The sequence below is a fragment of the Chiroxiphia lanceolata genome, chromosome 1 (genome assembly GCF_009829145.1).
Source record: "Chiroxiphia lanceolata isolate bChiLan1 chromosome 1, bChiLan1.pri, whole genome shotgun sequence".
NCBI lineage: Eukaryota > Metazoa > Chordata > Aves > Passeriformes > Pipridae > Chiroxiphia > Chiroxiphia lanceolata.
Genome location: NC_045637.1, coordinates 22,662,728 through 22,674,942, shown reverse-complemented (window position 1 = coordinate 22,674,942; position 12,215 = coordinate 22,662,728). Strand labels below are relative to the sequence as shown.

At 35.0% G+C, this 12,215-nt stretch overlaps 1 protein-coding gene across 1 annotated transcript in view; it reads left to right on the top strand.

Annotated features, from left to right (window-relative positions):
- The window catches only part of VPS13B (vacuolar protein sorting 13 homolog B), a 424,599-nt gene that overhangs the window by 74,682 nt on the left and 337,702 nt on the right, over positions 1–12,215 (top strand). The window contains 1 exon segment of the mRNA XM_032708140.1: positions 9,963–10,147. Within this exon segment, the coding sequence (XP_032564031.1) occupies positions 9,963–10,147 (185 nt within the window).

The following is a 12,215-nucleotide window of genomic DNA, read 5'->3' as shown; positions in this document are numbered from 1 at the left end:
GTATTATTCACCTTATGCATCAAATATTCCACCTTCACTGAAACTGTATGTTTAAAGGCTTCTTGAATAAGCTACATGCTTATCAGTTGAGCTATAATATGGTTATCTTCATTACGCTCATGGATCACTGTAATATTGCTGAGCAAGCTGTAGCATATCCTTTTTTGACTCTGCAGAGCTTCACTCTCAAGCAGTAGGCACCAGAAACTCTGTAGTCTTAAATTATGCACCTACTCTTACAAGCATGTTAATCTGACTCTCGGTTAAAGTTTAACCATGATAAATGGTAACTAAAACCATTTTATTCAAAAAAAGCTGTATTTATCTTGACTCAAACCAAATATAAGGGCTCCTGTGCATGTTCAGCTGTCCATAATACCTTAGCAGCTTTACTGCACCTGTGTTCATCTCTAGGTTGGAGAAGGATTTTGTCCTGTGTCCAGGATCATTTGTTTGCTATATTCTCCTCATGCTTGTCTCCCCCAGAACCCAATGTGCCTTTTCTATAGGAATAGTCCTTCTCATAGATCAGGATCTGTCTTGGGTTCTAAGCTAAGCATTTGTGTGCAAGGAAACATCCTTGGTGTTTTTCCTCAAGCACTTTTATCCTCATTGTTTATAGCTTTGTATTTTTTTATTACTGTTTCTTCAGGAACGCCTTTTAAAGTAAGTTAAAGTAACCTGTCAGGTGTACATACTGAGAAACAGGTACTGTATTGAAAACATGTGAACATTTAGACCTCCATTGGGCCTGTATGTTTGGTAAACATTGTCTGCTTTTCATTATGTTTTAATCTTCTAAAGGACATCAGCTCCCAGTTTCTGAACTAGATTTTTTAGCATGGCATGTTTTCGATGAGAATGTTAGAGGGCCATTTGAACAAAAAATGAAAAAAAGAACAACTGAGTCAGGCTCGGGTGGGATATAAAGTCCTTAAACAGTAAACTGTGAGAATAAAACCTGTTTATCAAATTTGGAAATGGGTTGTAGTACCTGTTGCAGGTACTTCTGATATCAACGCAGGAAAAGGAAAGGATTGTGTTAGTTCAGACATGAGTACAAAAATTGTGGATTCATTTTTCAATTGATCAGATTTTTTTTTGCCCATTATAACGTGTATGTTTTTTAAACAAAAACCTAAAAAATTTTTACTTTGCTGTGTTTTTTCTTTGAGTTTAATGACTGATTCCAAAATAAACAATCAAATATAAGGAAATATATTTGGTAAACATGATTAGAATATTCTAATCATGTTTACCTTTGATAGTGAAGAAATGTGCATATACATGGAGAATGACAGAATTAAGCATCTGATTTCTGTATTATAAATTTTTAGAGGAAGGGCAAATTGAAATGGAATTTTTCTAATGTCGCTGACAGTCTATTGCTCTGGAAGTACATGTATGACTTTGATTTTGGATACATCTTGGATTTGGCTGTGTATACATATTACAAGAAAATAGCTTTGATGTGTTTTACTGTCAGTATCTTTTCTTCATGTGTGGAGTTTTTAATTAATGAAATAAATGTTATGAGACACACAGTGAATGGACCAAAACTGAACACAGGAAAAGTGTATACATAGAATCTGCTTTAAAGTTTGTATTATTTTTGAGGAATGAATGGTATAAAGTAATGCTGGAGTCAGTGCTTAAAGATGTTAAAATTAGATTTAAAAATAATTGTAGTCTTTGAAGTACAAAGTATTACGCATTTACTGAGATTTAATGTTTTGCTTTAAATAGCTTTTGATATCCTTTAAAATTCTTTTGAGGTTGCTACTTAATGAGGCCACAGTATAGTAATTTTAAAGCCTTTATACTCTTTCTGCAGTTATGCAGAGTCTACACGTGAACCATTAGCACACCTTGTCCATTCATGTCCTTGCTGTTGAAGACACCCTTGATTCATCCTTTGCTATATTAAAGGCTTTTCTGGTAATCGGAAAAACAAAACACCCTTCCCTGCTTCCAGCAGCTTCCTTTTGATGCTGTAACTTTTATCTTAAAGGATAGTGGAATTGGCTTTTGAGGTACTGTAAGGCAAAGAGTGGGGTTAAGTGCTTTTATTTAGCAGTAAGGTTGCATTAAATGATCTCCCTTCCAACCCCAACCATTGTGATTTGTCTTTAACAGAACTGAGCAGTAGCCTGTGAATATATCCCCATTAGCAGGGAATGATGAGGGAAAGGTATGGCACTACAGACATGGCTTTTTAAAGATATAGCTTTGTTTCTCTTAGTCTTGTGTATTTTGTTTGTGACATCTCCATTTAGTGCAATATTTTTCTTCAAGTACTAATTTTGTTTCACTGATGCAGACATTCACCTTCTTACTTCTCTGACTAGCTATAAATGATTTACCACAATTTCAAGTAACCTTTTTTCTCTCAGTATAAATGTCTTTTTTTCCACCAAAGTATTTAATTTATTTATGAAACAACATAAACACTATGCACAAGTTTTTAGTAGAAGAAATTCACAGAAACCCCCAAATCAGAACCAACTTACCTTTTAGGACAAATTTTCTTATTGAGATCAGTTGTTAGTGTTTACTTGAAGCTGGAGCTGTGCTCAGCCCTGAATCTTCAGCAAGGAATTTGAAACTGTGTTCGTTCCCAAGAAGACCTTTGAACTGGATTTGTCAGTGCAGTTTTCTTCACTGAGCACCAGCATGTTTGAGCCCTTCTGGCTCCCTGTTTTACCTGCTAATGGCAACCAAATGGCTCTGTGTGGCAGATTTAGACGATTGATTTAATGGCTGTTTCTGCTCCTTCTGGGACTGTGTGAAAGGAGAAGAAGGAGAGGAAAGGGAGAGGATGGGGTTACTTCCCGGGACAGTAAAGCAGGCTGCTCTGTGGGAAGCCAGTTTCCCAAACCCTGTACCACCCCTGTGGCCACTGAGCTTGGATTACACTTGGATATATAAAGCAATGATACTGGATTTCTAAAAGCTACAAAAAACTACAGATCTTTGCAGTTTGAAGGTTTATGGCCACTAGCAACTTTTACCTGGTTACCCCTGGTGGTTTGTTCATCTGCAGCTGTTTAGTTACAGCATCTCCAAGTTCCGTGTGATTCCTCCCTGCCCCTCCCCCCAACTTTTATATAAGAGGTAAATGACAATGATGTGATTTAGTTTGTCATTGCTGCTTTTTCAGGTAGGAGCTATTTTTGTGAAAAGATACAAGGCACAATTTAGATGTAGATATAAAAGTCCTTTGCTTCTCACATGATTCCACCCTGTAACACCTTCATTGAGCCGGTGCTTCCCTACAGAAAGTCCTTGCTTCTTTCTGGAATGTTTCTGGGTTTTTTTTGCTTTTAATACATTTTGATCATGGGTCACTCTAATGAGTACTGACTTTTTTCTCATGGTCCTTATGTTTGGATCTTGTTGAACATAATGCAGCTAAATGTCATAGCCCTTCCCTTGTTCTCACTAATACCCACCATCAATGACAGGAAGATTCCTAGATCCAAGTAAAAAATTTAGACCTTCTAGAAGAAGTAAAGAAAGGCTGGTTGTTTAAAGTGCAAGCAAGAAAAAAGTCCTGAATTGGCATCTCCATGAGGAGAGTTTCTTATCCCTTGTTTTTTGATGTGCACCCCACACTTTGTGGAGTTCTGAAGATATGGTTCTTTAAAGATGTAATTTTATGCATAAGATTAAGTTGTTTAATGTGTGTAACCCATATATATTAAGTGCTTAAAGAAGGCTGAGGCCTGGTTGTAATCTCCTTTTCTTCTTCTGTAGATTGCTCATATCACTTTTATTATTAGAAACAGAGTTTTTTACAAAGGAAGAAATGACAACTCACTTGATCTTCACTTGCAATGTGATGAGTGTTTAGGTCCCTAGCATCTGTCCCATTGATGAGCTAGTAAGCTCAATTTGATCTAACATCCTAAATATGTTTCTCTAGTGCAGCTGCAGGTATAACATGTTCCTCCATTAAAGTTTCAGTAGACACCTTAGTTTATCCAAAAATAAGACTGAAAACGCCCAATCCCTTGTTGGTATCAACAGATTTTTAGTTCAGATCTGTTGCATTTTGTGACACATAGGCAATGACCTAACTAGAAATGGACATAGACTGCTTTCTTGCCTACTTTCTTATACTTTTAATCCAATGGGTGGAACGACTCATCTCGTGCTTAGTGTGGCTGGAATTAGGTTGGCAAAAATTAGTACTTTCCTACCCTCACAGTCCTGGGGTTTTTTTTGCAGGCTTCCACTTTTTTCTTGTGGTATCTCATGGCAGGTAAAGTTACAATAACTGTCTTACTGAGGTCACTGATTTTCATTTCCTTGTTGCTTCACAAGCCAATATAGTTATTTGCATATAGCAATCATAATTTTTAATCCAAAGATCATAACTTTTAATATCCAGATATATCAAAACAAATAAAATTATTTTTTAAAAGATCCAAATTTAGAACTTCTAACAGGTATGTCTAGAGTCCTGCATTCTTTACCTAAAATAGATTTTTTTGAGGTTTCTTCCTTTAGATATTTGTTTGATTTTATTATTTCTGTCTTGTAATATGCAATTATTAATTTTTGCTTTGCTATGAAAGGTAAATTTTATTGTTCCATTAAAACACACATTTTATTGAAAATGAAAAATGGATAGTCTCTGTTCATTTTCTAAGCCATATGGAAACTTTTACTCTTGCCTGTATTGTTTTGTTTTCACAATTGTTTGAAGGAAATCTGTAGGGGTTTTTTTTTGAACTTCACATATGACTGAATACTTTACAAAAATTTTTTCATCACTGACAAATTTCAGATCTAATATTTAAAAAATGGTACAGTAGTCAGTTTAAAAATGATAGCATTGTAGTCTTCTAATCCCATATCTGAAATTTGCAGGAATACTAAGTTTATGTTTTGATTTCCTGAAAAAAAAAAGAAAAAAGTGGTGAACCTTTAAGTTCATTGTTTTCTCCCTTGTAATAGATTGTATGATTAGCAGTGTTTCCTACAAATAAGAGGCCAAGGCAGCTGCAGCTCCTGAAAATTAATCCATGTAAGAGATAACGTAAGATGTCAGACAGCTTTTAGTGTAGTCTACAGAAGAACAGAAGAAGTTCGAAGACATCAGTCTTCGAGATGTTTTTTAATAATAATTAACTTGGCCCTCTAACATGAATAACTTTATGTTGCTGACTGAAGACTGAAAATTGTATTAGTATATGTGGACATGATATGTTTTAGGTTTTTTTTGTGAGTAGTGGTGACTTCAGTTTTGCATTTAAAACAATAATCATTCCAGTTCCCGTTCCACGTGTTCCCTTCAAAGGTTTGATATTTGTCATTACATAGCTAGACATTGTTTCCTTTACCATAATAAATAGTTGCTTAAATGTTAAGAAAAATGGTCAAAATTATAATTTTCTTTAAGTTGATACAAAATATCAGGTTAAGTAGAAATAAATACAGGTTTGTTGTAGGTATGTAGATGAAGCCTTCATTCATGTCACATAAAACCAGCACACACTTTCCGTTTGCCTAAGAGGAAAGGTGTGCAAATGCTGACTGAAATTATTTGGACATTTAAATTACATTCAGGTTCTTCTGAGGCACAATGCTGGGTTCTAGTAGCAGGTTACTGGTTTTGTTATTTTGGAAAAAATGAACTAATCGTATTTTACTGTACAGGATATGAGTAATAACAAAAATCAAATTTTTTCAAACATTTCGCAGGGTCCAGCTTTGCAGTTGGGGACTCTGTATAAACCTCTGGACCCAGCTGTTCACCACTATATTCTTTCAATCACTCTGAGGTGTTGATTTTACAAGAATGAGTTGCTGTTCCTAAAGTCTACAAACTGAAAATATTTCATAACAGGCCTGTGAATTGGTTATATTGGTACCTGTGCTTGGTGTATAAGAAGGTCCAGTTCATGTTTTCATTCAAAAACAGTGAAGAAAACTATTTTCTTTAATGGTATGCCAGATTTATCCAAATATTTCAGCAAGTCTATATTACAGTTTGTCAGCAAACTGGGTACGACCAAAGTGTATTTAAAAATCATTTAATTAGGACAGATTCATTTTCACTCCATGCCACTACACAGCAAGACTCGCTTGTTCATATTTCCTTAAATTTATTCTGGAACTTGTCCAAGTTCAGCTTTAATGAGTAGCCTATCCTGCTAGTTACATTAGGATTTATTTTCCCCTAGAGAAGAGTGTTTGAACTGGTAGTTTTTTAACCTGTTCAGTTAAATGAACATATGTTCAGAAATGCATCTTAACTCTTGAGTGTAAAGATTTGAGAAACAATTATTTCTATTGCTGTTGCAGTTTTAAAATGCAGTTTAAGTAGTGGTTTTAGACTCCAACTATGTGCCATAACTGTTTTAATATGGTGATGAGTTTTGATACGAAGTCATATTCAGTTACTTAATACAAATTTAATGATACAGTATAGAAACACAGATCAGACTTGGTTTACTGAAAAAAATTATTTGTACTTGTATTTTCACTTACTGCTCAAATATATCTCTTGGGTCATAAAAACTTTGTTAAATATAGCTCAATACCTTATTAATGATATATTTTCTGTAATAACAGGTGCAGTTTGGTAGCAAACTTATATTTTAAGATCTTTTAAATGCATTGTTTGTGTTTCGAAACTATTATAATAAATCCTGAATTATAATTGTACTTTCATCACTAGCCAGGTCTAGTTAAAATTTCCTTTAAGCAACATTTGCTGCACACATGGTACAATGCTTCCCCCGTCTTGATTTTTTTTTTCTATAAAAAAGGATTTATTTTTAACTTCCCATTCCCCCAAAGTTATCTGAAAAAAAACAGTGGACTTTATTCCTATGGGATTGTTAAAGTACAGTAAATGTAGAATTTGCATATTGTTAAAAAAAATTAATACACTGTTACTACTCCTAAGGGACTATTTTATTTTAAACTCTTAGTTTTGAATGTAACATAGGTCATACAGTAGCTGTAATATGTGTTAGTTGAAGAGTCAAACTTTTAAAGCAAAATCTTTTCCAGTGCCATATTCCATGTTTTGATTGTCACAGCTCCTCAGTTTCCCTCTAAAGTACATGAATTTGTTAATACCAAATTGTTATTTTAGATGGAATTATTGCAGAATCATGTTTGTCCTGAATTTTGCTGAAAAATGTTTTCTACCTACTTTCTTCCTTCCCAGTTTTACACTAGGGAACCACCCGTCTTTTGAAATATTCAGACACTTTGTTCTGTAATACTTAGTTTTAATCCTGCAAAATGGTATTCAGAAATAAGAGGGGGAAAATAGAAAAACATGTTGTCTGAAAGGATAACAAAAGGAAGAATACCAGAAAGGAAAAATGCTACAGTGCACTTCTGTAATGAGATAAATAGTAATGGATTACAGTACATGTCTTGGGAGGGAGGGGAAAAAAAGAATACCAGGAAACATTGTGATATCACCATGCATTCCATTTCTTTCCAGGTAATACCTGCAAAAGTTTTGCGAACACGCATAGTTAGTTGTCCAACTTCAGTTCTATGTAAAAGAAATGGGTTGTGCTGTCTGTTTAATCTTGAGTTTTAAAATAAATTATTTATAATGTATGCACCATTTTGTTTTACAGGAATGGATTTTTCTAAGTACAGAATTACCTTGAATACTCCTTTGCTTAAGCACACCTTTTCTGCTTAAATTGATAGATTACCGAGCTTGGACTTAAATTCTAGGAAATTTTAGGCAAACAAGTTCGAATTCTAACTTGACATGAACATCAGGAAAGGTCACAATGATGTAGTCTCCACTTGTGCTTTTCATGAAACCCAGAGTTGTTCTACGAGTCTTTATAGGGATATATGTACATTTGCACAGAGGATTGTTTGTGTATCTGAAGAGGAGCTGAAATGAGAGACATGTTTTATCTAACTGTATCCACAAGATGGTGATTTCTGTGTGTCCTCTTGTACATGTTGTGTGGTAGAGATGGTCAGAATAAGTTCCAGGCTCTTCGTTCCTTTTGGTTGTCTGAGCCAAAGTGGTTTTCTGTAGATCGTTACCTGGCTGTCAGCAGAAAAGGCAGGTGGGAGATCCACAGTTCCCCAGAACAGGGCATATGTAACTTTTGTTCTAGCTCACTATTTGGTGTCTGTGACTCCTATTAAAAACAAAAAAAATCCACCCAAACCAAAGAAAGAAAGCTTTCACTTTGCTCTTTCCTGGTATTGATGAGGAATTAAGGAAGGAGCTCTGTTTGTGATTTAAGGTGAAAGCTGGTATGCCCAAGTCCAAATTCCAAGTCATACCACTGCCTTTGGCTGTTACCACCATGTCAACACAGGTGACATAGTTAGATGTCTTCAGATGTTTGGAATACTTATTTCCAAACCATGTTTCATATGTCACACAGGCCTTATCTGCAGCTTATGGGCCAAAAGTGTTAACAACAAAATATTTTTCTTTTCTGCTCCTTCACTTAGAGCATAATTATCACTGAGAAGTGAAGTATTTTTCCCTCTAGTCATCTTGAAGGGCCACTCTCCCAATCAGGTGGAGAATATTCAAGGAAGTCTTGTTACTGGAATTTTGTGTCACTTCATTCTGCTAAAGGTTTTAGAGTTTGAGCATCAGGAATGGCCTGTTTCTGAATTCATTGAGCCTCCTGCAGAGTCTGTACTGCTGTCGTTCTCTCCCAAATGTTAGGTCGTGCAGCTGCAAGCATTTTCTTCTGGACCCAGATGGGAGATGCGGTGTTTTGTGACTGCGTCTGAGAGTTCCTTGAAAGGTTTTGATTTTTCTGATCTGAAGAGCCATTCAGCGTCTGCATGTATTGCATCTTCAGTCCCTGAATATTTTGCTAAAGCACACTTCTTTTTCTGGGCTAAGGAACATTTTTTTATTTATTTATAAGTGGCTTTAAGAATGTCCCTAAAATCTTCTCATTCTCCAGAATGAGAATGAACCAATATGTTCATCAGTGATTATTTTTCATGGAATCATAGAATCATTGAATGGTTAGTGTTGGATGGGACCTTAAAGATCATCTAATTCCGACTGCCCCTGCCATGTGGGACATTAGAGAAAATAATGCTAAATAGCACAAGTATGTTTCAGTGATGGAACAGGAGGTGATTAGGGTGATAATAATAATCTTGTAAATGTGCTTCATGAAAAGGCTCCAAAATGAGAGGGTTAAAAAACCTTTATAGTTTTTGTTGAATGTAGTAAATCAATCTGTTGCTTCATTTCAGGTAATAGTGTGTGTATTAGGAAGAAAAAGTAAGTTATTGACATTGCTATGGTTTTTGTAAAGTGTTCTTGTTGATGGTGGATTATATTGTCACAGAAGAATTTATTTCCAAACAAAATGTCCTTTACTTTGCACTAACCACTGCCTATCCCCTCCTGTTCCTCCTCCCCAATTAAAAGGTAAAAGGCACTGAAAAATAGTATAGTTACTTAATGAGCTCTATGTCAGTGAAATATGGAATATGTGCCTGTTTGTATTTTCATGTATGAATATTCTCTATATGTTTTTTGGGTCACTGGCCATATCTCATTTAGCAATTCATTGTAAACTTTTTAAATAAAAAAATTCAGAACATTCAGTTTTTGAACAGGTGTTTTCTGTATTTTTAATAACTTAATAATTTTGAATAGCTCTTATTTTGATGGGAGCACATGGAATTACTTTTATTAAGTATTTTAAAATCAAGAGATAATTAGATACAAATATATGAATTTTCCTGTCATGTTTTGGAGGGAGATATAAAGTTAAATCATGTAACAGGTCCTTTTTAGGTTTCATTTCAGTATAAGCAGAATCAGCTCTTACAAGGAAAAACCTAATAGGCATGCAGTTCCAACCTTACAAACTAATTGCTATTAGTTTGATATTCTGTGACTAAGTTCTAAAATTGTTATTTTTATGCACCAAAGTATTGATTTTCCTTTTTTTTTTTTCCTCCATATTAAACAGGACCAAGCGAGCTCATGTCCCACTAACAGAATGCATTTTTGAGCTCCCTAATTTGACCATTCAAGCAACTAGAGCTCAAACCCTTCTGCTTCAAACTGTTTATCAGAGCTGGTTTCATCCTGTTGGACATGTCAGTTCAGTGATGGTGAATGAACCTTTGCTGAATGAGGTTTTCCAAACTTCAGGTAAATATGTGATGCTTTTGGTTAAGTATTTATAGTGGTACAGAGCACTGCTAGTGAATGTGAATACAACTATATCCTTTAAATCCAGGTTTTTACTTATAGTAGTTAACAGACAGAATGGTTTTTGTGTGTATATGGGTATTTATAGCTTATGCTTAAAATCCAGGATGTAAGCTAAGCCACCCAGCTTCACTCCTTGGCACCAATTTCTGGATGCATTTAATTTTCCCATACAGGATAATTTTTCCATGCTTTCCTCATCTGAAACATCCACCCCTCACTACCTTATATGGTGCAATGTTGTAACTTAGGATCATTCAGAGGTGAAGTTGGATTATTAAGGGCTTTATTAATCAATGGCATACACTGAATTTTTTAGAGGGGCTGCAGATGTTTCTCATCCAGTTTCATAAATAAATGTTACTTAACTGTTGTGAAACTGCTGAAGATATGCAGGTTTTGGTGTTGGTGACATAAATAATGAAATTCGTTACCTGTCATCCTTAATAAATAAATTAAGCATTTTGACCAATTTACAGAGGAAACCAGAATTTTCAAGTACATAAAGGTCATCCAGAAGTAGACTTTTTTTTTTTTTTTAGATTTCTATGCAGGCTACAGTAATTTATAGCTGTTATTGTTTATTTGTTGTGAATAAACCCATAACAAGAATAACTGAGATATTTTGGAATCTCCATCATTACCAGTCTTGGAGAATGTGTTAAGAGAATGATTCAGATGTAGAAAGTCATGACTTGAAGCAGAATGGTGGATTAGACTACTGGAAGTCTTTCAGTCCTGTTTTTCTCAATCTTATTTTTCTTTTTCACTCCTGTTGTTTATATTAAAGTTAAATCTATGTTGATTTAGTGTTGCAAAAGTGTTGTATTTTTGTGTATCCCTTGGAATAAGTGTTTAAAGTGCTTTCACAAAAGTCACTTGTTCTTTTTAATCCTTCATTGTGTGTGGGTTGCCTTAGGATGAAATGGTGAGGTTTTATTTTCAAGTCCTGGTGTTTCTGAAGGTAGCAGGTTTACAATCCACACCTTGGAGAAATCTGAAATTACAGTCATTTGATCACTTCAGATGGTCTTAGGGCTTGCACAGTTTCAAACTAGCCTGTTCTATCATTTAACATGTTTCAGTCTGTCAGTTTAATGAACTGTGATACAACTCTGCTAACAATATCTCTGCAGAATAAAAATCTGGAGCACACATTTTAAGTACTTCAAGTAAATGAACAATATAGTACACTTGTTTTGATCTTTTCTTGTTCATGGCTTAACGCTTGACCTGGTAAATTTTATACTTCTGTACTTGTGCTTTGCATTAACTAGATGAAGGCAGCTTTGTGTTCAAGGCTATGAAGCGATTGCTGTCTATCCTTTTGTCCTAATTTTTGTCTTTGTTGATTCTATAAACCAACTACATTTTGTTTGAATACTGGTGTATAAAATGTAGTATTATGTCTTGAAAGTCGTCCTTATACTCAGTGTTAGCTTTCACATACTTTTAACAGTAATGTGTATGTGTGTAAGCTTCTAAAAATTACCTGACTCCATTTGCACAGGGAAGTTTGAATTTCGATGCTTCTTTTACCTTTCTTTGTTTTTCTTTCTTTTTTTCCTTTTTTCTCATTTTTTTTCCAGTGGAGTAACTATGAGGATAATGCACTGATATTCTTTTACTAATATTCAATTTAGTTTCTCCAAAATAAAACAACAGCTGATGAGTGTTCCTTGGGAGTCCTTGATTGGAGTTCCTGCCTGCCATTGCCCCCGTGTTCCTCTGGGCTGGTGCAGATTGGCCTTAGACGGGTCATGTGGTGGGCCTGGCAGTAGCCATTGTCTCTCTGAGAATCTTTGTGGGTGTACAGATGAGCTTTTATTGTGTAGCCTGACATCTCAAGGAAATAATAGCCTTTTTGTCAATGGCATTGTGTTTTCCATCTGAGCCAACTCATTTTTAGCTGCACACAAAAGTAGTACTTAGAGAAAATAGCTTTCCATCCGCACGGTGTTGTGGATTAATTGTTTCTTTGATCAATTTAGTACAAAAAATGCAAGTA